Here is a 25,545-nt window from a genome sequence, read left to right on the forward strand (position 1 = left end):
TCAGATCTCCGTCGACTCGATCCTCTCCAGTCGGGTCGGAACCGGCCACGGTGGGGCGAGTTGGTGCAGCTCCGGCAGCTTCTTCTCCTCCGCCGGCGGGGTTGGAGACGTTAGCGATATGGAAACGGGCGCCTCGGGTAGGGCCAAGGTGGGTGTGGAAATCTGGGCCCCCATCTTGTCCACGCGCTCCTCCAGCGCCTGGTTCTTCTGGAGCATCTCCACATAGCTGAGCTGCAGCTGGGCCTGGTACTTCAGCACGCGCTCCTTCTCGTCCTGCCAGGTTTGGCGCTCCTGGGCGAAGGTTAGCGCTTGTCGCTCGCGCTGTTGGCGCTCCAGACGTAGCTCGCCCGTCAGCCGCTCCAGCTGCCGCCGCAGGTCGCCCGCCTCCTGCCACTGGACCTTGGAGTCGTCGCTGAGCAGCCGGTCCGGGGCCGGGAGCGCCGGGAGGGACGTGGGCGGGTCCGAAGGGGACAGGAGATGCTCTCGGCTGCGGGACGCCACCAGCTGACCCATATCAGGCTCGCTGGCGCGACTGGAGCTGAGTTCGGTGAGGGCCTTTTTCAGACGCGCCACCTCCGTCTCAAACGCGCTCAGCTTGTCCCGTAGCACTGTGACCTGTAGAAAAGGTCAGACAAGGAGACAACATATCAAGTCGAGGTGTATCTAATTGTGATTGTTTCTGATAAAAAAATAGCAATTATTACTGATATTTGAAAACACGCCCCTGCCTTCATGGCTCCGCCCCCAAATGCATGAACACGCAATATAACAGTGGATGACTCTTTATCGTAGTTCAAGTGAAACGAACGACAAGAACAAAAAATATTTTGATATTCCTCTTTTGTAATGTCTCTCAGATGTCTCTCTACAGTCTTCTTTCAAATCTCTCACTCACTCTCTCTCCTCCCCCATCATGAGTGGACACGCCCCCTACAGCTGATTGACTCACTCTCTCTCCTCCCCCATCATGAGTGGACACGCCCCTCTACTGCTGATTCACTCACTCTCTCTCCTCCCCCATCATGAGTGGACACGCCCCCTACAGCTGATTGACTCACTCTCTCTCCTCCCCCATCATGAGTGGACACGCCCCTACAGCTGATTGACTCACTCTCTCTCCTCCCCCATCATGAGTGGACACGCCCCTCTACTGCTGATTCACTCACTCACTCTCCTCCCCCATCATGAGTGGACACGCCCCCTACAGCTGATTGACTCACTCTCTCTCCTCCCCCATCATGAGTGGACACGCCCCTACAGCTGATTGACTCACTCTCTCTCCTCCCCCATCATGAGTGGACACGCCCCTTCAGCTGATTGACTCACTCTCTCTCCTCCCCCATCATGAGTGGACACGCCCCTACTGCTGATTGACTCACTCTCTCTCCTCCCCCATCATGAGTGGACACGCCCCTACTGCTGATTGACTCACTCTCTCTCCTCCCCCATCATGAGTGGACACGCCCCTCTACTGCTGATTGACTCACTCTCCTCCCCCATCATGAGTGGACACGCCCCCTACAGCTGATTGACTCACTCTCTCTCCTCCCCCATCATGAGTGGACACGCCCCTACTGCCGATTGACTCACTCTCTCTCCTCCCCCATCATGAGTGGACACGCCCCCTACAGCTGATTGACTCACTCTCTCTCCTCCCCCATCATGAGTGGACACGCCCCCTACAGCTGATTGACTCACTCTCTCTCCTCCCCCATCATGAGTGGACACGCCCCCTACAGCTGATTGACTCACTCTCTCTCCTCCTCCATCATGAGTGGACACGCCCCCCTACAGCTGATTGACTCACTCTCTCTCCTCCCCCATCATGAGTGGACACGCCCCCTACAGCTCATTAACTCACTCTCTTCTCCGCCACCATGAGTGGACACGCCCCCTACAGCTCATTAACTCACTCTCTCTCCTCCCCCATCATGAGTGGACACGCCCCCTACAGCTCATTAACTCACTCTCTCCTCCGCCATCATGAGTGGACACGCCCCCTACAGCTCATTAACTCACTCTCTTCTCCGCCACCATGAGTGGACACGCCCCCTACAGCTCATTAACTCACTCTCTCTCCTCCCCCATCATGAGTGGACACGCCCCCTACAGCTCATTAACTCACTCTCTCCTCCCCCATCATGAGTGGACACGCCCCCTACAGCTCATTAACTCACTCTCTCCTCCCCCATCATGAGTGGACACGCCCCCTACAGCTCATTAACTCACTCTCTCTCCTCCCCCATCATGAGTGGACACGCCCCCTACAGCTCATTAACTCACTCTCTCCTCCCCCATCATGAGTGGACACGCCCCCTACTGCTGATTGACTCACTCTCTCTCCTCCCCCATCATGAGTGGACACGCCCCCTACAGCTCATTAACTCACTCTCTCCTCCCCGATCATGAGTGGACACGCCCCCTACAGCTCATTAACTCACTCTCTCCTCCCCCATCATGAGTGGACACGCCTCCAGACCCCCGAGTGACTCGTTCAAAAGAATCACTTCGTAAGAGTCATTCAATACTGAACTGGTTTGAAAACATCACAAAGTACGAATGTTGCATATCATAAAACATCATCTCTTCTCTATTCTCAGCCCCATCAGCCAGTGAGAGTCGAACCCGGAGCCGCCTGTACCTCGGCCAGCATGGTCTGCAGTTCGGCCTCGCAGCGCTCCAGCTCCAGGGTCTTGGTGCAGAACGACTCCTTGAGGCTGATCTCGGCCTCCTCGCGCTCTCTCAGCTGGCCGTTGAGCTCCTTCAGCTGACCCCTGAGGGCCACCATCTCTCCGGCGCGCTGGGTCACCTCGTTCTGACTCTCCCGCAGCTGCTGCTTCAGCAGAGAGATCTCGCCCGCCTTCTGACACACCTGCACACACACACACACACACACACACACACACACACACACACACACACACACACACAGAGTGAGGGTCCCGAGGGTTAGTGATTGGACGACTAATGACCAGGATGTGAATTACACATCTCTTGAGTGAATGATTCAGTGACTCACTCATAAAGACTTCACTTGTTTCATTACTGGATGAGTCAGTGTTTTTGAACAAATCTCTCGAGTGAATGATTCAGTGACTCACTTGTTTCATTTCTGGATGAATCAGTGTTTTTGAACAAATCTCTCGAGTGAATGATTCAATGACTCACTTGTTTCTTTACTGGATGAATCAGTGTTTTTGAACAAATCTCTCGAGTGAATGATTCAATGACTCACTTGTTTCTTTACTGGATGAATCAGTGTTTTTGAACAAATCTCTCGAGTGAATGATTCAATGACTCACTCATAAAGACTTCACTTGTTTCATTACTGGATGAATCAGTGTTTTGAACAAATCTCTTGAATGAATGATTCAATGACTCACTTGTGTCATTACTGGATGAATCAGTGTTTTTGAACAAATCTCTTGAATGAATGAATCAATTACTCACTTGTTTCATTACTGGATGAATCAGTGTTTTTGAACAAATCTCTTGAATGAATGATTCAATGACTCGTGTAATTACTGGATGAATCAGTGTTTTTTAACAAATCTCTTGAATAAATGATTCAATGACTCACTTGTTTCATTACTGGATGAATCAGTGTTTTTGAACAAATCTCTTGAATGAATGACTCAATGACTCGTTTCATTACTGGATGAATCAGTGTTTTGAACAAATCTCTTGAATGATTGATTCAATGACTCACTTGTGTCATTACTGGATGAATCAGTGTTTTTGAACAAATCTCTTGAATGAATGATTCAATTACTCACTTGTTTCATTACTGGATGAATCAGTGTTTTTGAACAAATCTCTTGAATGAATGATTCAATGACTCACTTGTTTCATTACTGGATGAATCAGTGTTTTTGAACAAATCTCTTGAATAAATGATTCAATGACTCACTTGTTTCATTACTGGATGAATCAGTGTTTTTGAACAAATCTCTAGAGTGAATGATTCAATGACTCACTCATAAAGACTTCACTTGTTTCATTACTGGATGAATCAGTGTTTTTGAACAAATCTCTTGAATGAATGATTCAATGACTCACTTGTTTCATTACTGGATGAATCAGTGTTTTTGAACAAATCTCTTGAGAGTGAATGATTCAATGACTCACTCATAAAGACTTGTTTCATTACTGGATGAATCAGCGTTTTTGAACGAATCTCTTGAATGAATGATTCAATGACTCACCCATAAAGACTTCACTTGTTTCATTACTGGATGAATCAGTGTTTTTGAACAAATCTCTTGAATGAATGATTCAATGACTCACTCATAAAGACTTGTTTCATTACTGGATGAATCAGCGTTTTTGAACGAATCTCTTGAATGAATGATTCAATGACTCACCCATAAAGACTTCAATTGTTTCATTACTGGATGAATAAGTGTTTTTGAACTAATCTCTTGAATGAATGATTCAATGACTCACTCATAAAGACTTGTTTCATTACTGGATGAATCAGTGTTTTAGAACAAATCTCTTGAATGAATTATTCAATGACTCACTCATAAAGACTTGTTTCATTACTGGATGAATCAGTGTTTTTGAACAAATCTCTTGAGTGAATGATTCAATGACTCACTTGTTTCATTACTGGATGAATCAGTGTTTTTGAACGAATCTCTTGAATGAATGATTCAATGACTCACTCATAAAGAATTGTTTCATTACTGGATGAATCAGTGGATTTGAACAAATCTCTTGAGTGAATGATTCAATGACTCACTCATAAAGACATGATTCATTACTGGATGAATCAGTGTTTTTGAACGAATCTCTTGATTGAATGATTCAATGACTCACTCATAAAGATTTCACTTGTTTCATTACTGGATGAATCAGTGTTTTTGAACAAATCTCTTGAGAGTGAATGATTCAATGACTCATTCATAAAGACTTGTTTCATTACTGGATGAATCAGCGTTTTTGAACGAATCTCTTGAATGAATGATTCAATGACTCACCCATAAAGACTTCACTTGTTTCATTACTGGATGAATAAGTGTTTTTGAACAAATCTCTTGAATGAATGATTCAATGACTCACTCATAAAGACTTGTTTCATTACTGGATGAATCAGCGTTTTTGAACGAATCTCTTGAATGAATGATTCAATGACTCACCCATAAAGACTTCAATTGTTTCATTACTGGATGAATAAGTGTTTTTGAACTAATCTCTTGAATGAATGATTCAATGACTCACTCATAAAGACTTGTTTCATTACTGGATGAATCAGCGTTTTTGAACGAATCTCTTGAATGAATGATTCAATGACTCACTTGTTTCATTACTGGATGAATCAGGGTTTTTGAACGAATCTCTTGAATGAATGATTCAATGACTCACTCATAAAGACTTGTTTCATTACTGGATGAATCAGTGTTTTTGAACAAATCTCTTGAGTGAATGATTCAATGACTCACTCATAAAGACTTGTTTCATTACTGGATGAATCAGTGTTTTTGAACAAATCTCTTGATTGAATGATTCAATGACTCACTCATAAAGACTTGTTTCATTACTGGATGAATCAGCGTTTTTGAACAAATCTCTTGAATGAATGATTCAATGACTCACCCATAAAGACTTGTTTCATTACTGGATGAATCAGTGGATTTGAACGAATCTCTTGAGTGAATGATTCAATGAATCACTCATAAAGACTTGTTTCATTACTGGAGGAATCAGTGTTTTTGAACAAATCTCTTGAACGAATGATTCAATAACTCACTCATAAATGTTTCATTACTGGATGAATCAGTGTTTTTGAACAAATCTCTTGAATGAATGATTCAATGACTCACTCATAAAGACTTGTTTCATTACTGGATGAATCAGCGTTTTTGAACAAATCTCTTGAATGAATGATTCAATGACTCACTCATAAAGACTTGTTTCATTACTGGAGGAATCAGTGTTTTTGAACGAATCTCTTGAGTGAATGATTCAATGACTCACTCATAAATGTTTCATTACTGGATGAATCAGTGTTTTTGAACAAATCTCTTGAATGAATGATTCAATGACTCACTCATAAATGTTTCATTACTGGATGAATCAGTGTTTTTGAACAAATCTCTTGAATGAATGATTCAATGACTCACTCATAAAGACTTGTTTCATTACTGGATGAATCAGCGTTTTTGAACAAATCTCTTGAATGAATGATTCAATAACTCACTCATAAAGACTTGTTTCATTACTGGATGAATCAGTGTTTTAGAACAAATCTCTTGAATGAATGATTCAATGACTCACTCATAAAGGCTTGTTTCATTACTAGATGAATCAGCGTTTTTGAACAAATCTCTTGAATTAATGATTCAATGACTCACTCATAAATGTTTCATTACTGGATTAATCAGCGTTTTTTAATGAATCTCTTGAATTAATGATTCAATGACTCACCCATAAATGTTTCATTACTGGATGAATCAGTGTTTTTGAACAAATCTCTTGAGTGAATGATTCAATGACTCACTCATAAATCCTTCAATTGTTTCATTACTGGATGAATCAGTGTTTTTGAACGAATCTCTTGAATGAATGATTCAATGACTCACTCATAAATCCTTCAATTGTTTCATTACTGGATGAACCAGTGTTTTTGAACAAATCTCTTGAGTGAATGATTCAATGACTCACTTGTTTCATGACTGGATGAATCAGTGTTTTTGAACAAATCTCTTGAGTGAATGATTCAATGACTCACTTGTTTCATGACTGGATGAATCTGTGTTTTTGAACGAATCTCTTGAGTGAATGATTCAATGACTCACTTGTTTCATGACTGGATGAATCAGTGTTTTAGAACAAATCTCTTGAGTGAATGATTCAATGACTCACTTGTTTCATGACTGGATGAATCAGTGTTTTAGAACAAATCTCTTGAGTGAATGATTCAATGACTCACTTGTTTCATGACTGGATGAATCAGTGTTTTTGAACGAATCTCTTGAGTGAATGATTCAGTGACTCACTTGTTTCATTACTGGATGAATCAGTGTTTTTGAACAAATCTCTCGAGTGAATGATTCAATGACTCACTCATAAAGACTTCACTTGTTTCATTACTGGATGAATCAGTGTTTTTGAACAAATCTCTTGAATTAATGATTCAATGACTCACTTGTTTCATTACTGGATTAATCAGTGTTTTTGAACAAATCTCTTGAGAGTGAATGATTCAATGACTCACTAATAAAGACTTGTTTCATTACTGGATGAATCAGCGTTTTTGAACGAATCTCTTGAATGAATGATTCAATGACTCACCCATAAAGACTTCACTTGTTTCATTACTGGATGAATCAGTGTTTTTGAACGAATCTCTTGAATGAATGATTCAATGACTCACTCATAAAGACTTGTTTCATTACTGGATGAATCAGCGTTTTTGAACGAATCTCTTGAATGAATGATTCAATGACTCACCCATAAAGACTTCAATTGTTTCATTACTGGATGAATCAGTGTTTTTGAACTAATCTCTTGAATGAATGATTCAATGACTCACTCATAAAGACTTGTTTCATTACTGGATGAATCAGTGTTTTAGAACAAATCTCTTGAATGAATTATTCAATGACTCACTCATAAAGACTTGTTTCATTACTGGATGAATCAGTGTTTTTGAACAAATCTCTTGAATGAATGATTCAATGACTCACTCATAAAGACTTGTTTCATTACTGGATGAATCAGTGGATTTGAACGAATCTCTTGAGTGAATGATTCAATGACTCACTCATAAAGACTTGTTTCATTACTGGATGAATCAGTGTTTTTGAACGAATCTCTTGATTGAATGATTCAATGACTCACTCATAAAGACTTGTTTCATTACTGGAGGAATCAGTGTTTTTGAACAAATCTCTTGAACGAATGATTCAATAACTCACTCATAAATGTTTCATTACTGGATGAATCAGTGTTTTTGAACAAATCTCTTGAATGAATGATTCAATGACTCACTCATAAAGACTTGTTTCATTACTGGATGAATCAGTGTTTTAGAACGAATCTCTTGAGTGAATGATTCAATGACTCACTTGTTTCATGACTGGATGAATCAGTGTTTTTGAACGAATCTCTTGAGTGAATGATTCAATGACTCACTTGTTTCATGACTGGATGAATCAGTGTTTTTGAACGAATCTCTTGAGTGAATGATTCAAAGAATCACTTGTTTCATGACTGGATGAATCAGTGTTTTTGAACGAATCTCTTGAGTGAATGATTCAATGACTCACTTGTTTCATGACTGGATGAATCAGTGTTTTTGAACAAATCTCTTAAGTGAATGATTCAATGACTCACTTGTTTCATGACTGGATGAATCAGTGTTTTTGAACAAATCTCTTGAGTGAATGATTCAGTGACTCACTTGTTTCATTACTGGATGAATCAGTGTTTTTGAACAAATCTCTTGAATTAATGATTCAATGACTCACTTGTTTCATTACTGGATTAATCAGTGTTTTTGAACAAATCTCTTGAGAGTGAATGATTCAATGACTCATTCATAAAGACTTGTTTCATTACTGGATGAATCAGCGTTTTTGAACGAATCTCTTGAATGAATGATTCAATGACTCACCCATAAAGACTTCACTTGTTTCATTACTGGATGAATCAGTGTTTTTGAACGAATCTCTTGAATGAATGATTCAATGACTCACTCATAAAGACTTGTTTCATTACTGGATGAATCAGCGTTTTTGAACGAATCTCTTGAATGAATGATTCAATGACTCACCCATAAAGACTTCAATTGTTTCATTACTGGATGAATCAGTGTTTTTGAACTAATCTCTTGAATGAATGATTCAATGACTCACTTGTTTCATGACTGGATGAATCAGTGTTTTTGAACAAATCTCTTAAGTGAATGATTCAATGACTCACTTGTTTCATGACTGGATGAATCAGTGTTTTTGAACAAATCTCTTGAGTGAATGATTCAGTGACTCACTTGTTTCATTACTGGATGAATCAGTGTTTTTGAACAAATCTCTTGAATTAATGATTCAATGACTCACTTGTTTCATTACTGGATTAATCAGTGTTTTTGAACAAATCTCTTGAGAGTGAATGATTCAATGACTCATTCATAAAGACTTGTTTCATTACTGGATGAATCAGCGTTTTTGAACGAATCTCTTGAATGAATGATTCAATGACTCACCCATAAAGACTTCACTTGTTTCATTACTGGATGAATCAGTGTTTTTGAACGAATCTCTTGAATGAATGATTCAATGACTCACTCATAAAGACTTGTTTCATTACTGGATGAATCAGCGTTTTTGAACGAATCTCTTGAATGAATGATTCAATGACTCACCCATAAAGACTTCAATTGTTTCATTACTGGATGAATCAGTGTTTTTGAACTAATCTCTTGAATGAATGATTCAATGACTCACTCATAAAGACTTGTTTCATTACTGGATGAATCAGCGTTTTTGAACGAATCTCTTGAATGAATGATTCAATGACTCACCCATAAAGACTTCAATTGTTTCATTACTGGATGAATCAGTGTTTTTGAACTAATCTCTTGAGTGAATGATTCAGTGACTCACTTGTTTCATGACTGGATGAATCAGTGTTTTAGAACAAATCTCTTGAGTGAATGATTCAAAGACTCACTTGTTTCATGACTGGATGTATCAGTGTTTTTGAACAAATCTCTTGAGTGAATGATTCAATGACTCACTTGTTTCATGACTGGATGAATCAGTGTTTTTGAACAAATCTCTTGAGTGAATGATTCAATGACTCACTTGTTTCATGACTGGATGAATCAGTGTTTTTGAACGAATCTCTTGAATTAATGATTCAATGACTCACTCATAAAGACTCGTTTCATTACTGGATGAATCAGTGTTTTTGAACAAATCTCTTGAATGAATGATTCAATGACTCACCCATAAAGACTTCAATTGTTTCATTACTGGATGAATCAGTGTTTTTGAACAAATCTCTTGAATTAATGATTCAATGACTCACTCATAAAGACTTGTTTCATTACTGGATGAATCAGTGTTTTTGAACTAATCTCTTGAATGAATGATTCAGTGACTCACTTGTTTCATGACTGGATGAATCAGTGTTTTTGAACGAATCTCTTGAATTAATGATTCAATGACTCACTTGTTTCATTACTGGATGAATCAGTGTTTTTGAACAAATCTCTTGAGTGAATGATTCAATGACTCACTTGTTTCATTACTGGATGAATCAGTGTTTTTGAACAAATCTCTTGAGTGAATGATTCAATGACTCACTTGTTTCATTACTGGATGAATCAGTGTTTTTGAACGAATCTCTTGAATTAATGATTCAATGACTCACTCATAAAGACTTGTTTCATTACTGGATGAATCAGTGTTTTTGAACTAATCTCTTGAATGAATGATTCAGTGACTCACTTGTTTCATGACTGGATGAATCAGTGTTTTTGAACGAATCTCTTGAATTAATGATTCAATGACTCACTTGTTTCATTACTGGATGAATCAGTGTTTTTGAACAAATCTCTTGAGTGAATGATTCAATGACTCACTTGTTTCATTACTGGATGAATCAGTGTTTTTGAACAAATCTCTTGAGTGAATGATTCAATGACTCACTTGTTTCATTACTGGATGAATCAGTGTTTTTGAACGAATCTCTTGAATTAATGATTCAATGACTCACTCATAAAGACTTGTTTCATTACTGGATGAATCAGTGTTTTTGAACAAATCTCTTGAATGAATGATTCAATGACTCACCCATAAAGACTTCAATTGTTTCATTACTGGATGAATCAGTGTTTTTGAACAAATCTCTTGAATTAATGATTCAATGACTCACTCATAAAGACTTGTTTCATTACTGGATGAATCAGTGTTTTTGAACTAATCTCTTGAATGAATGATTCAGTGACTCACTTGTTTCATGACTGAATGAATCAGTGTTTTTGAACGAATCTCTTGAGTGAATGATTCAATGACTCACTTGTTTCATTACTGGATGAATCAGTGTTTTCAAAGACGGTGTGATACTGACTGACCTCCCACTTGGTCTCCTCCAGTCTGGGCAGGATGTCGGCCTGCTCCTTCCTGAAGTCCAAGCACTTCTTCTCCAGCTCCTCCCTCTGAGCGAGCAGCAGGCTCATCTCGTCCTGGAGCCGGCGCTTGTCCTGCTGGAGCCGGCTGATCTGGGCCTGCAGGGCCTGCTGGGAGCGCTGGGCCCGCCGGGTCACCTGCTGCAGCCGGCCGGCGTAGTTCTGCCGCAGATCCTCCATCTCGCGCTCCCACACTCGCTGCTTCTCCTCGAACACCTGCACGATGGCCGCCTCGCTCTGGTCCAGATTACGCCGCATGTGGATCACCTGTGGAGCGGCCGAAACACACCAGAGCACGGTCTGCATTTCAGCCATTGCTGCTTCTCACATGTCGTGTGTCAGACTCATGAGGCAACACCTGTGCACATCTGCATTCATGAATAATAACACGTCTGGTTCACTGACACACACATTTCGGCATTTGAATACTTCTTGGAACAATCAAAACCATAAAAACGGCTGTTTAATTATTATCAAACAATATTTCCCTGCCAAACAAAAGGTGAAAATGTCAAGTCAAGTCAACTTTATTTATATAGCGCTTTTAACAATGTAGATTGTTTCAAAGCAGCTTTACAGTGTTAAACAGGAAAATAAACGAAAAATGTTCCATTCTTTGACTTTGACTAACTTTCACATATTATTTTGGGAGCAGGTCTGATATTCAATAGTCTATTCAAAACTAAATAAAGTTAATGGTAATATTAAAATTGATAATATTAAATAAAAACAATCCAAGGGTGTCTGTAAAATTAAAGAAAATTAATTAATAAAATAGCCGATGGTGTATAAAAATTAAATTGAATATTCAATGGTCTATGCAAAACTAAATACACTTAATATTAATATTAATTCAAAGAAATCCAATAATGTTTGTAAAATTAAAGAAATAAAATATTAAATTATGTATAAAAATAATTGTGAAATTATTAAATAAATTAATGAATAAATTCAATTAATTAATTTAAATGAAATAAATATTTGAATTAAATATCCAATGTTTATGGCAAATTAATTAATAAATATTGAATGGTGTATACAAATTAATTAAATAAATAAAATAGCCAATAGTGTATGCAAAATTAAAGAAAATAAATAAATAAGCAAATAAATAAAATATTCAATGGTCTGTGCAAAATTAAAGACACTTAATATTAATAATATTTAAAAGAAATCCAATAATGTCTGTACAATTAAAGAAAAAATTTCCAATTATGTATAAAAGTTAAATAAATTAATGAATAAATTAATTAAATAATGGTGTATACAAATTTAATAAATTAAATAAAATAATATTGGAATTAAATACCCAATGTGTATGCCAAATTTTATTAAATAATATTGAATGGTGTATACAAATTAATTAGATAAATAAATAAAATAGCCAATAGTGTATGCACAATTAAATAAATTAAATAAATTAATAAATAAAATATTCAATGTTATACACAAATGTAATAAATTAAATTCATTAATTGTTAATAAAAGAAATATTCAATGGTCTATACAAAATTAAAGACACTTAATATTTATTATATTAAATAAATCCAATAGTGTCTGTAATATTAAATAAAGAAATAAATAATAAATTATTATTAAATAAATTAAACGAATGAATAAATAAACAACTTAAATATCCAATGGTGTACAAATTAAATTAATTAATTAAAATAAAATAAATGTTGGAATTAAATATCCAATGTGTATGGCAAATTATTATTAAATTAAATTAAATATCCAATGGTGTAAACAAATTAAATAAATTAAATAAAATAACCAATAGAGTATACAAAATTAAAGAAAATAAATAAGCAAATACATAAAATATCCAATGTGTATGCAAAAATAAATAAATAAAATGAATTAATAAATAAAATATCCAATGTGTATGCAAAAATAAATAAATAAAATGAATTAATAAATAAAATATTCAATGGTCTATGCAAAACTAAAGACACTTAATATTAATAATATTTAAAAGAAATCCAATAATGTCTGTACAATTAAAGAAAAAAAATAAAGAAATAAAATTTCCAATTATGTATAAAAGTTAAATAAATTAATGAATAAAATAATTAAATAATGGTGTATACAAATTTAATAAATTAAATAAAATAATATTGGAATTAAATGCCCAATGTGTATGCCAAATTGTATTAAATAATATTGAACGGTGTATACAAATTAATTAGATAAATAAATAAAATAGCCAATAGTGTATGCAAAATTAAATAAATTAATAAATAAAATATTCAATGTTATACACAAATGTAATAAATTAAATTAATTAATTGTTAATAAAAGAAATATTCAATGGTCTATACAAAATTAAAGACACTTAATATTTATTATATTAAATAAATCCAGTAGTGTCTTTAATATTAAATAAAGAAATAAAATAATAAATTATTATTAAATAAATTAAACGAATGCATAAATAAACAAATTAAATATCCAATGGTGTACAAATTAAAATAATTAATTAAAATAAAATAAATGTTGGAATTAAATATCCAATGTGTATGGCAAATTAATTAATTAATCAAATTAAATATCCAATGATGTATACAAATTAAATTAATAAAATAAAATAAAAATAAAAATAAATACACAAATAAATATGCAAAATAAAATAATAAAATAAATATCCAATGTGTGTACAATATTAAATAAATAAATGAATAAATGAAATGAGGTCGGTTGACTAGTGAATATATATATAAAGTTCTGTCACCTTACTTACTTCTTGTTCTCTCTCCCACAGCCGGTCCTCCAGGTCCTGAATGACATCATCAGAGGATGGCGAGGGCCTCAGGGGCCCGGGGGCGTCGCTCAGGTGGCTGAGGCGCTGGTAAGAGGACGAGCTCTTGCCCGAGGAGGAGCGGCCGCTGTCCGAGGCGCTGAGGCCGTTCTGGTAGCCCGGCTTCTCCAGCTTCTCCAGGGCGGCGGTGCCCAGCCGGTTGATGTGGCTGGTGGAGGCACTGAGGGGCCCGAGTGCGGGCGCGGGGCCGTAGCTGGAGCCCGTGTATGTGGGCAGGCTGGTCAGAGAGTTCCTCCCGGAGTCCGACAGGCTGCCCTGCCCGGCCCGGCCCGCGCCCGCATGAGGCCCTCGGCTGCTGGGGCTGTCCTGCTCCCACTGCCCGGGCACACTGGGGCCCGCGCGCCCCCCCCCCGCGCCCGCGCCCGCGGCCCCCGAGCTCTGCAGGGGACACACCAGGTTCTGCATCGAGTGGAAGCTCTTGGGCACCACCGGTTTGAAGGCTGACGGACGCACCAGAGAGTCATTGGTCTGCAGAGACACCACACACACACACACACACACACACACACACACACACACACACACACACACACACACACACACACACACACACACAATCAAGGACATGATGAAGAGTGTGAGGGATCATACAGAATGTGTGTGTGTGTGGTTCCCTGAAGATCCACGGCTGTGTGTGTGTGTGTGTGGTTCCCTGATGATCCACGGCTGTGTGTGTGTGTGTGTGTGTGTGTGTGTGTGTGTGGTTCCCTGAAGATCCACGGCTGTGTGTGTGTGTGTGTGGTTCCCTTATGATCCACAGCTCTGTGTGTGTGTGTGTGTGTGTGGTTCCCTGATGATCCACAGCTGTGTGTGTGTGTGTGTGTGTGTGTGTGTGGTTCCCTGATGATCCACGGCTGTGTGTGTGTGTGTGGTTCCCTGATGATCCAGTGCTGTGTGTGTGTGTGTGTGTGTGTGTGTGTGTGTGTGTGTGGTTCCCTGATGATCCACGGCTGTGTGTGTGTGTGTGAGAGTGTGTGGTTCCCTGATGATCCAGTGCTGTGTGTGTGTGTGTGTGTGTGTGTGTGTGGTTCCCTGATGATCCACGGCTGTGTGTGTGTGTGTGTGAGAGTGTGTGGTTCCCTGATGATCCAGTGCTGTGTGTGTGTGTGTGTGTGTGTGTGTGTGTGTGTGTGGTTCCCTGATGATCCAGTGCTGTGTGTGTGTGTGTGTGTGTGTGTGTGTGTGTGGTTCCCTGATGATCCACGGCTGTGTTTGTGTGTGTGTGTTTGGTTCCCTGATGATCCACGGCTGTGTGTGTGTGTGTGTGTGTGTGTGGTTCCCTGATGATCCACGGCTGTGTGTGTGTGTGTGGTTCCCTGATGATCCATGGCTGTGTGTGTGTGTGTGGTTCTCTGATGATCCACGGCTGTGTGTGTGTGTGTGTGGTTCCCTGATGATCCACAGCTCTGTGTGTGTGTGTGTGGTTCCCTGATGATCCACGGCTGTGTGTGTGTGTGTGTGTGGTTCCCTGATGATCCACAGCTCTGTGTGTGTGTGTGTGTGGTTCCCTGATGATCCACGGCTGTGTGTGTGTGTGTGTGTGTGTGTGTGGTTCCATGATGATCCACGGCTGTGTGTGTGTGTGTGTGTGTGGTTCCCTGATGATCCACGGCTGTGTGTGTGTGTGTGTGTGTGTGTGTGTGTGGTTCCCTGATGATCCACGGCTGTGTGTGTGTGTGTGTGTGTGGTTCCCTTATGATCCACAGCTCTGTGTGTGTGTGTGTGGTTCCCTTATGATCCACAGCTCTGTGTGTGTGTGTGTGTGGTTCCCTGATGATCCACAGCTCTGTGTGTGTGTGTGTGGTTCCCTGATGATCCACAGCTCTGTGTGTGTGTGTGTGTGTGGTTCCCTGATGATCCACGGCTGTGTGTGTGTGTGTGTGTGTGTGTGTGGTTCCCTGATGATCCACGGCTGTGTGTGTGTGTGTGTGTGGTTCCCTGATGATCCACGGCTGTGTGTGTGTGTGTGGTTCCCTGATGATCCACGGCTGTGTGTGTGTGTTTGTGTGTGTGTGGTTCCCTTATGATCCACAGCTCTGTGTGTGTGTGTGTGTGTGTGGTTCCCTGATGATCCACGGCTGTGTGTGTGTGTGTGTGGTTCCCTTATGATCCACAGCTCTGTGTGTGTGTGTGTGGTTCCCTGATGATCCACGGCTGTGTGTGTGTGTGTGTGTGTGGTTCCCTTATGATCCACAGCTCTGTGTGTGTGTGTGTGGTTCCCTGATGATCCACAGCTCTGTGTGTGTGTGTGTGGTTCCCTGATGATCCACAGCTGTGTGTGTGTGTGTGTGTTTCCCTGATGATCCACGGCTGTGTGTGTGTGTGTGTGTGGTTCCCTTATGATCCACAGCTCTGTGTGTGTGTGTGTGTGGTTCCCTGATGATCCACAGCTCTGTGTGTGTGTGTGTGGTTCCCTGATGATCCACGGCTGTGTGTGTGTGTGTGTGTGTGGTTCCCTGATGATCCATGGCTGTGTGTGTGTGTGTGTGGTTCCCTTATGATCCACAGCTCTGTGTGTGTGTGTGTGGTTCCCTGATGATCCACAGCTCTGTGTGTGTGTGTGTGTGTGGTTCCCTGATGATCCACGGCTGTGTGTGTGTGTGTGTGTGGTTCCCTGATGATCCACGGCTGTGTGTGTGTGGTTCCCTGATGATCCACGACTGTGTGTGTGTGTGTGTGGTTCCCTGATGATCCACGGCTGTGTGTGTGTGTGTGTGTGTGTGTGTGTGCGTGTGTGTGAGAGTGTGTGGTTCCCTGATGATCCACAGCTCTGTGTGTGTGTGTGTGTGGTTCCCTGATGATCCACGGCTGTGTGTGTGTGTGTGTGTGTGGTTCCCTGATGATCCACAGCTCTGTGTGTGTGTGTGTGTGTGTGTGTGTGTGGTTCCCTGATGATCCACAGCTCTGTGTGTGTGTGTGTGGTTCCCTGATGATCCACAGCTCTGTGTGTGTGTGTGTGTGTGTGTGGTTCCCTGATGATCCACGGCTGTGTGTGTGTGTGTGTGTGTGTGTGTGTGTGTGTGGTTCCCTGATGGTCCACGGCTGTGTGTGTGTGTGTGTGTGTGGTTCCCTTATGATCCACAGCTCTCTGTGTGTGTGTGTGTGTGTGGTTCCCTGATGATCCACAGCTCTGTGTGTGTGTGTGTGGTTCCCTGATGATCCACAGCTCTGTGTGTGTGTGTGTGGTTCCCTGATGATCCACGGCTGTGTGTGTGTGTGTGTGTGTGTGTGTGGTTCCCTGATGATCCACGGCTGTGTGTGTGTGTGTGTGGTTCCCTGATGATCCACGGCTGTGTGTGTGTGTGTGTGTGTGTGTGCGTGTGTGTGAGAGTGTGTGGTTCCCTGATGATCCACAGCTCTGTGTGTGTGTGTGTGTGGTTCCCTGATGATCCACGGCTGTGTGTGTGTGTGCGTGTGTGTGAGAGTGTGTGGTTCCCTGATGATCCACGGCTGTGTGTGTGTGTGTGTGTGTGTGTGTGTGTGGTTCCCTGATGATCCACAGCTCTGTGTGTGTGTGTGTGTGGTTCCCTGATGATCCACGGCTGTGTGTGTGTGTGTGTGGTTCCCTGATGATCCACGGCTGTGTGTGTGTGTGCGTGTGTGTGAGAGTGTGTGGTTCCCTGATGATCCACGGCTGTGTGTGTGTGTGTGTGTGTGTGCGTGTGTGTGTGTGTGTGTGTGGTTCCCTGATGATCCACGGCTGTGTGTGTGTGTGTGGTTCCCTGATGATCCACAGCTCTGTGTGTGTGTGTGTGGTTCCCTGATGATCCACAGCTCTGTGTGTGTGTGTGTGTGTGTGTGGTTCCCTGATGATCCACGGCTGTGTGTGTGTGTGTGTGTGGTTCCCTGATGATCCACGGCTGTGTGTGTGTGTGTGTGTGTGTGTGGTTCCCTGATGATCCACGGCTGTGTGTGTGTGTGTGTGTGGTTCCCTTATGATCCACAGCTCTGTGTGTGTGTGTGTGTGGTTCCCTGATGATCCACAGCTCTGTGTGTGTGTGTGTGGTTCCCTGATGATCCACAGCTCTGTGTGTGTGTGTGTGTGTGTGTGGTTCCCTGATGATCCACGGCTGTGTGTGTGTGTGTGTGTGTGTGTGGTTCCCTGATGGTCCACGGCTGTGTGTGTGTGTGTGGTTCCCTTATGATCCACAGCTCTGTGTGTGTGTGTGTGTGTGGTTCCCTGATGATCCACAGCTCTGTGTGTGTGTGTGTGGTTCCCTGATGATCCACGGCTGTGTGTGTGTGTGTGTGTGTGGTTCCCTGATGATCCACGGCTGTGTGTGTGTGTGTGTGGTTCCCTGATGATCCACGGCTGTGTGTGTGTGTGTGTGTGTGTGCGTGTGTGTGAGAGTGTGTGGTTCCCTGATGATCCACAGCTCTGTGTGTGTGTGTGTGTGGTTCCCTGATGATCCACGGCTGTGTGTGTGTGTGCGTGTGTGTGAGAGTGTGTGGTTCCCTGATGATCCACGGCTGTGTGTGTGTGTGTGTGTGTGTGTGTGTGGTTCCCTGATGATCCACAGCTCTGTGTGTGTGTGTGTGTGGTTCCCTGATGATCCACGGCTGTGTGTGTGTGTGTGTGGTTCCCTGATGATCCACGGCTGTGTGTGTGTGTGTGTGTGCGTGTGTGTGAGAGTGTGTGGTTCCCTGATGATCCACGGCTGTGTGTGTGTGTGTGTGTGTGTGCGTGTGTGTGTGTGTGTGTGTGGTTCCCTGATGATCCACGGCTGTGTGTGTGTGTGTGGTTCCCTGATGATCCACAGCTCTGTGTGTGTGTGTGTGGTTCCCTGATGATCCACAGCTCTGTGTGTGTGTGTGTGTGTGTGTGGTTCCCTGATGATCCACGGCTGTGTGTGTGTGTGTGTGTGGTTCCCTGATGATCCACGGCTGTGTGTGTGTGTGTGTGTGTGTGTGGTTCCCTGATGATCCACGGCTGTGTGTGTGTGTGTGTGTGGTTCCCTTATGATCCACAGCTCTGTGTGTGTGTGTGTGTGGTTCCCTGACGATCCACAGCTCTGTGTGTGTGTGTGGTTCCCTGATGATCCACGGCTGTGTGTGTGTGTGTGTGTGTGTGTGTGGTTCCCTGATGATCCACGGCTGTGTGTGTGTGTGTGTGTGGTTCCCTGATGATCCACGGCTGTGTGTGTGTGTGTGTGTGTGTGTGTGGTTCCCTGATGATCCACGGCTGTGTGTGTGTGTGTGTGTGTGGTTCCCTTATGATCCACAGCTCTGTGTGTGTGTGTGTGGTTCCCTGATGATCCACGGCTGTGTGTGTGTGTGTGGTTCCCTGATGATCCACAGCTCTGTGTGTGTGTGTGTGGTTCCCTGATGATCCACGGCTGTGTGTGTGTGTGTGTGTGTGGGGTTCCCTTATGATCCACAGCTCTGTGTGTGTGTGTGTGGTTCCCTGATGATCCACAGCTCTGTGTGTGTGTGTGTGGTTCCCTGATGATCCACAGCTGTGTGTGTGTGTGTGTGTGTTTCCCTGATGATCCACGGCTGTGTGTGTGTGTGTGTGTGGTTCCCTTATGATCCACAGCTCTGTGTGTGTGTGTGTGTGTGTGTGTGGTTCCCTGATGATCCACAGCTCTGTGTGTGTGTGTGTGGTTCCCTGATGATCCACAGCTCTGTGTGTGTGTGTGTGGTTCCCTGATGATCCACGGCTGTGTGTGTGTGTGTGTGTGTGTGGTTCCCTGATGATCCACGGCTGTGTGTGTGTGTGTGTGGTTCCCTTATGATCCACAGCTCTGTGTGTGTGTGTGTGGTTCCCTGATGATCCACAGCTCTGTGTGTGTGTGTGTGTGTGGTTCCCTGATGATCCACGGCTGTGTGTGTGTGTGGTTCCCTGATGATCCATGGCTGTGTGTGTGTGTGTGTGTGGTTCCCTGATGATCCACGGCTGTGTGTGTGTGGTTCCCTGATGATCCACGACTGTGTGTGTGTGTGTGTGGTTCCCTGATGATCCACGGCTGTGTGTGTGTGTGTGTGTGTGTGTGTGCGTGTGTGTGAGAGTGTGTGGTTCCCTGATGATCCACAGCTCTGTGTGTGTGTGTGTGTGGTTCCCTGATGATCCACGGCTGTGTGTGTGTGTGTGGTTCCCTGATGATCCACGGCTGTGTGTGTGTGTGTGTGTGGTTCCCTGATGATCCACAGCTCTGTGTGTGTGTGTGTGTGTGTGTGTGTGTGTGGTTCCCTGATGATCCACAGCTCTGTGTGTGTGTGTGTGGTTCCCTGATGATCCACAGCTCTGTGTGTGTGTGTGTGTGGTTCCCTGATGATCCACGGCTGTGTGTGTGTGTGTGTGTGTGTGTGTGTGTGTGTGTGTGTGTGTGTGTGTGGTTCCCTGATGGTCCACGGCTGTGTGTGTGTGTGTGTGTGTGTGTGTGGTTCCCTTATGATCCACAGCTCTGTGTGTGTGTGTGTGTGTGGTTCCCTGATGATCCACAGCTCTGTGTGTGTGTGTGTGGTTCCCTGATGATCCACAGCTCTGTGTGTGTGTGTGTGGTTCCCTGATGATCCACGGCTGTGTGTGTGTGTGTGTGTGTGTGTGTGTGTGTGTGGTTCCCTGATGATCCACGGCTGTGTGTGTGTGTGTGTGGTTCCCTGATGATCCACGGCTGTGTGTGTGTGTGTGTGTGTGTGCGTGTGTGTGAGAGTGTGTGGTTCCCTGATGATCCACAGCTCTGTGTGTGTGTGTGTGTGTGTGGTTCCCTGATGATCCACGGCTGTGTGTGTGTGTGTGTGGTTCCCTGATGATCCACGGCTGTGTGTGTGTGTGTGTGTGTGTGTGTGTGTGTGTGTGGTTCCCTGATGATCCACAGCTCTGTGTGTGTGTGTGTGTGTGTGGTTCCCTGATGATCCACGGCTGTGTGTGTGTGTGTGTGGTTCCCTGATGATCCACGGCTGTGTGTGTGTGTGTGTGTGCGTGTGTGTGAGAGTGTGTGGTTCCCTGATGATCCACGGCTGTGTGTGTGTGTGTGTGTGTGTGTGTGCGTGTGTGTGTGTGTGTGTGGTTCCCTGATGATCCACGGCTGTGTGTGTGTGTGTGGTTCCCTGATGATCCACAGCTCTGTGTGTGTGTGTGTGTGGTTCCCTGATGATCCACAGCTCTGTGTGTGTGTGTGTGGTTCCTTGATGATCCACGGCTGTGTGTGTGTGTGTGTGTGTGGTTCCCTGATGATCCACGGCTGTGTGTGTGTGTGTGTGTGTGGTTCCCTGATGATCCACGGCTGTGTGTGTGTGTGGTTCCCTTATGATCCACAGCTCTGTGTGTGTGTGTGTGGTTCCCTGATGATCCACAGCTCTGTGTGTGTGTGTGTGGTTCCCTGATGATCCACGGCTGTGTGTGTGTGTGTGTGTGTGTGTGTGTGTGGTTCCCTGATGATCCACGGCTGTGTGTGTGTGTGTGTGTGTGTGGTTCCCTGATGATCCACGGCTGTGTGTGTGTGTGTGTGTGTGGTTCCCTGATGATCCACGGCTGTGTGTGTGTGTGGTTCCCTTATGATCCACAGCTCTGTGTGTGTGTGTGTGGTTCCCTGATGATCCACAGCTCTGTGTGTGTGTGTGTGTGTGTGGTTCCCTGATGATCCACGGCTGTGTGTGTGTGTGTGTGTGTGTGTGGTTCCCTGATGATCCACGGCTGTGTGTGTGGGCATGTTTTCGTGAAATATCAGGACACAAATGTGTATAATGTCATGGGTATTACAAAAAGAGGGTGAAATATGAGGACGTTCCCCATGTCCTCACTTTTCAAAATGCTTATAAATCACACAGAACAAGTTTTTTTTCACAGAAAGTGAACTGCACAGTCTCCTGTGAGGGCTAGGTTTAGGGGCAGGGGCAGTGTGTGTGTGTGTGTGTGTGTGTGTGATGGGTAGGTTTAGGGGCAGTGTAAGGGGATATAAAATACGGTTTGTACAGTATAAAAACCATTACGCCTATGGAATGTCCTCACATTTCACAAAAACAAACATGTGTGTGTGTGTGTGGTTCCCTGATGATCCACGGCTGTGTGTGTGTGTGTGTGTGTGTGGTTCCCTGATGATCCACGGCTGTGTGTGTGTGTGTGTGTGTGTGGTTCCCTTATGATCCACAGCTCTGTGTGTGTGTGTGTGGTTCCCTGATGATCCACGGCTGTGTGTGTGTGTGTGTGGTTCCCTTATGATCCACAGCTCTGTGTGTGTGTGTGTGGTTCCCTGATGATCCACGGCTGTGTGTGTGTGTGTGTGTGGTTCCCTTATGATCCACAGCTCTGTGTGTGTGCGTGTGGTTCCCTGATGATCCACAGCTCTGTGTGTGTGTGTGGTTCCCTGATGATCCACAGCTGTGTGTGTGTGTGTGTGTGGTTCCCTGATGATCCACGGCTGTGTGTGTGTGTGTGTGTGGTTCCCTTATGATCCACAGCTCTGTGTGTGTGTGTGTGTGTGGTTCCCTGATGATCCACAGCTCTGTGTGTGTGTGTGTGGTTCCCTGATGATCCACAGCTCTGTGTGTGTGTGTGTGGTTCCCTGATGATCCACGGCTGTGTGTGTGTGTGTGTGTGTGTGTGTGTGTGGTTCCCTGATGATCCACGGCTGTGTGTGTGTGTGTGTGTGGTTCCCTGATGATCCACAGCTCTGTGTGTGTGTGTGTGTGGTTCCCTGATGATCCACGGCTGTGTGTGTGTGTGTGTGTGGTTCCCTGATGATCCACGGCTGTGTGTGTGTGGTTCCCTGATGATCCACGGCTGTGTGTGTGTGTGGTTCCCTGATGATCCACGGCTGTGTGTGTGTGTGCGTGTGTGTGAGAGTGTGTGGTTCCCTGATGATCCACAGCTCTGTGTGTGTGTGTGTGTGGTTCCCTGATGATCCACGGCTGTGTGTGTGTGTGTGTGTGGTTCCCTGATGATCCACGGCTGTGTGTGTGTGTGTGTGTGTGTGTGTGTGGTTCCCTGATGATCCACAGCTCTGTGTGTGTGTGTGTGTGTGTGTGTGTGGTTCCCTGATGATCCACAGCTCTGTGTGTGTGTGTGTGTGGTTCCCTGATGATCCACAGCTCTGTGTGTGTGTGTGTGTGTGGTTCCCTGATGATCCACGGCTGTGTGTGTGTGTGTGTGTGTGTGGTTCCCTGATGGTCCACGGCTGTGTGTGTGTGTGGTTCCCTTATGATCCACAGCTCTGTGTGTGTGTGTGTGGTTCCCTGATGATCCACAGCTCTGTGTGTGTGTGTGTGGTTCCCTGATGATCCACAGCTCTGTGTGTGTGTGTGTGGTTCCCCGATGATCCACGGCTGTGTGTGTGTGTGTGTGTGTGTGTGGTTCCCTGATGATCCACGGCTGTGTGTGTGTGTGTGTGGTTCCCTGATGATCCACGGCTGTGTGTGTGTGTGTGCGTGTGTGTGAGAGTGTGTGGTTCCCTGATGATCCACAGCTCTGTGTGTGTGTGTGTGTGGTTCCCTGATGATCCACGGCTGTGTGTGTGTGTGTGTGTGCGTGTGTGTGAGAGTTTGTGGTTCCCTGATGATCCACGGCTGTGTGTGTGTGTGTGTGTGTGGTTCCCTGATGATCCACGGCTGTGTGTGTGTGTGTGTGTGTGTGTGTGTGTGGTTCCCTGATGATCCACAGCTCTGTGTGTGTGTGTGTGTGGTTCCCTGATGATCCACGGCTGTGTGTGTGTGTGTGTGGTTCCCTGATGATCCACGGCTGTGTGTGTGTGTGTGCGTGTGTGTGAGAGTGTGTGGTTCCCTGATGATCCACGGCTGTGTGTGTGTGTGTGGTTCCCTGATGATCCACGGCTGTGTGTGTGTGTGTGTGTGTGTGGTTCCCTGATGATCCACAGCTCTGTGTGTGTGTGTGTGTGGTTCCCTGATGATCCACGGCTGTGTGTGTGTGTGTGTGTGTGTGTGTGTGTGTGGTTCCCTGATGATCCACAGCTCTGTGTGTGTGTGTGTGTGTGTGTGTGTGTGTGTGGTTCCCTGATGATCCACAGCTCTCTGTGTGTGTGTGTGTGTGGTTCCCTGATGATCCACAGCTGTGTGTGTGTGTGTGTGGTTCCCTGATGATCCACAGCTCTCTGTGTGTGTGTGTGTGTGTGTGGTTCCCTGATGATCCACAGCTCTCTGTGTGTGTGTGTGGTTCCCTGATGATCCACGGCTGTGTGTGTGTGTGAGTGTGTGGTTCCCTGATGATCCACGGCTGTGTGTGTGTGTGGTTCCCTGATGATCCACAGCTCTGTGTGTGTGTGTGTGGTTCCCTGATGATCCACAGCTCTGTGTGTGTGTGTGTGTGGTTCCCTGATGATCCACAGCTCTGTGTGTGTGTGTGTGTGTGTGTGTGTGTGTGGTTCCCTGATGATCCACAGCTCTGTGTGTGTGTGTGTGGTTCCCTGATGATCCACAGCTCTGTGTGTGTGTGTGTGTGTGTGTGTGGTTCCCTTATGATCCACGGCTGTGTGTGTGTGCGTGTGTGTGGTTCCCTTATGATCCACAGCTCTGTGTGTGTGTGGTTCCCTGATGATCCTGAGCTCTGTGTGTGTGTGTGTGGTTCCCTGATGATCCACGGCTGTGTGTGTGTGTGTGTGTGTGTGTGTGGTTCCCTGATGATCCACGGCTGTGTGTGTGTGTGTGTGTGGTTCCCTGATGATCCACGGCTGTGTGTGTGTGTGTGTGTGTGGTTCCCTTATGATCCACAGCTCTGTGTGTGTGTGTGGTTCCCTGAAGATCCACGGCTGTGTGTGTGTGTGGTTCCCTGATGATCCACGGCTGTGTGTGTGTGTGTGTGTGTGTGTGTGTGTGTGTGTGTGTGTGTGTGTGGTTCCCTGATGATCCACGGCTGTGTGTGTGTGTGTGTGTGTGGTTCCCTGATGATCCACGGCTGTGTGTGTGTGTGGTTCCCTGATGATCCACGGCTGTGTGTGTGTGTGTGTGGTTCCCTGATGATCCACGGCTGTGTGTGTGTGTGTGTGTGTGGTTCCCTGATGATCCACGGCTGTGTGTGTGTGTGTGTGTGGTTCCCTGATGATCCACGGCTGTGTGTGTGTGTGTGTGTGGTTCCCTTATGATCCACGGCTGTGTGTGTGTGTGTGGTTCCCTGATGATCCACGGCTGTGTGTGTGTGTGTGTGTACCTGTGCATGCTCGAGTTTCCCGGAGATGGGCAGGATGTTGGGAGGGTTGTGGTTCTCTGGTTTGGCTTTGCTCTTGTCCTTGTGCTGTGGTGGAGGCTGATGGCCGTTCTTGTCGTTGTTCAGCGTGGCGATGTTGTTCCCGCACAGGTCCAGACTCTCCCCGCGCCGGTGCCCGTCGCGCCGCGCCCCGTTGGCGAACACCACGTTGGTGACCAGCCTCTCGCCGTTGAGCGTCTGCTGGCGGTTGGCGCGCTCCGGCTCGTGATGGCGCGCGTAGTCGCGCTCCGGGTCGGCGGAGACGCCCTTGGCCTTGGTGCTCGGGCCGGGGATGCGGTCGGCGCTGAAGCTGCGGTCGTCCAGGCGGCGGCGGGCGGAGGAGGCGGAGGGAGGTGGTGCGGCCGCCAGGGGGCCGTTCGGGGTGGTGCGGGTGCCCACGCTGCGCATGGTGATGGGCCGCTGACTGGAGGCCCCGCTCCCTACACTGCCCAT

At 44.6% G+C, this 25,545-nt stretch overlaps 1 protein-coding gene across 1 annotated transcript; it reads right to left on the reverse strand.

Annotated features, from left to right (window-relative positions):
* lzts3a (leucine zipper, putative tumor suppressor family member 3a) lies at positions 1-25,545 on the reverse strand (the record flags this gene model as incomplete). The annotated part of the gene is made up of 5 exons (XM_079815773.1): positions 1-615; positions 2,642-2,872; positions 11,084-11,404; positions 13,881-14,426; positions 25,057-25,545. The coding sequence occupies 5 exons, from the start codon at positions 25,543-25,545 to the stop codon at positions 1-3; spliced, it is 2,202 nt and encodes a 733-aa protein (XP_079671899.1).

This window comes from Gobio gobio (assembly GCF_949357685.1).
Source record: "Gobio gobio genome assembly, chromosome: 4".
NCBI classification, from domain to species: domain Eukaryota; kingdom Metazoa; phylum Chordata; class Actinopteri; order Cypriniformes; family Gobionidae; genus Gobio; species Gobio gobio.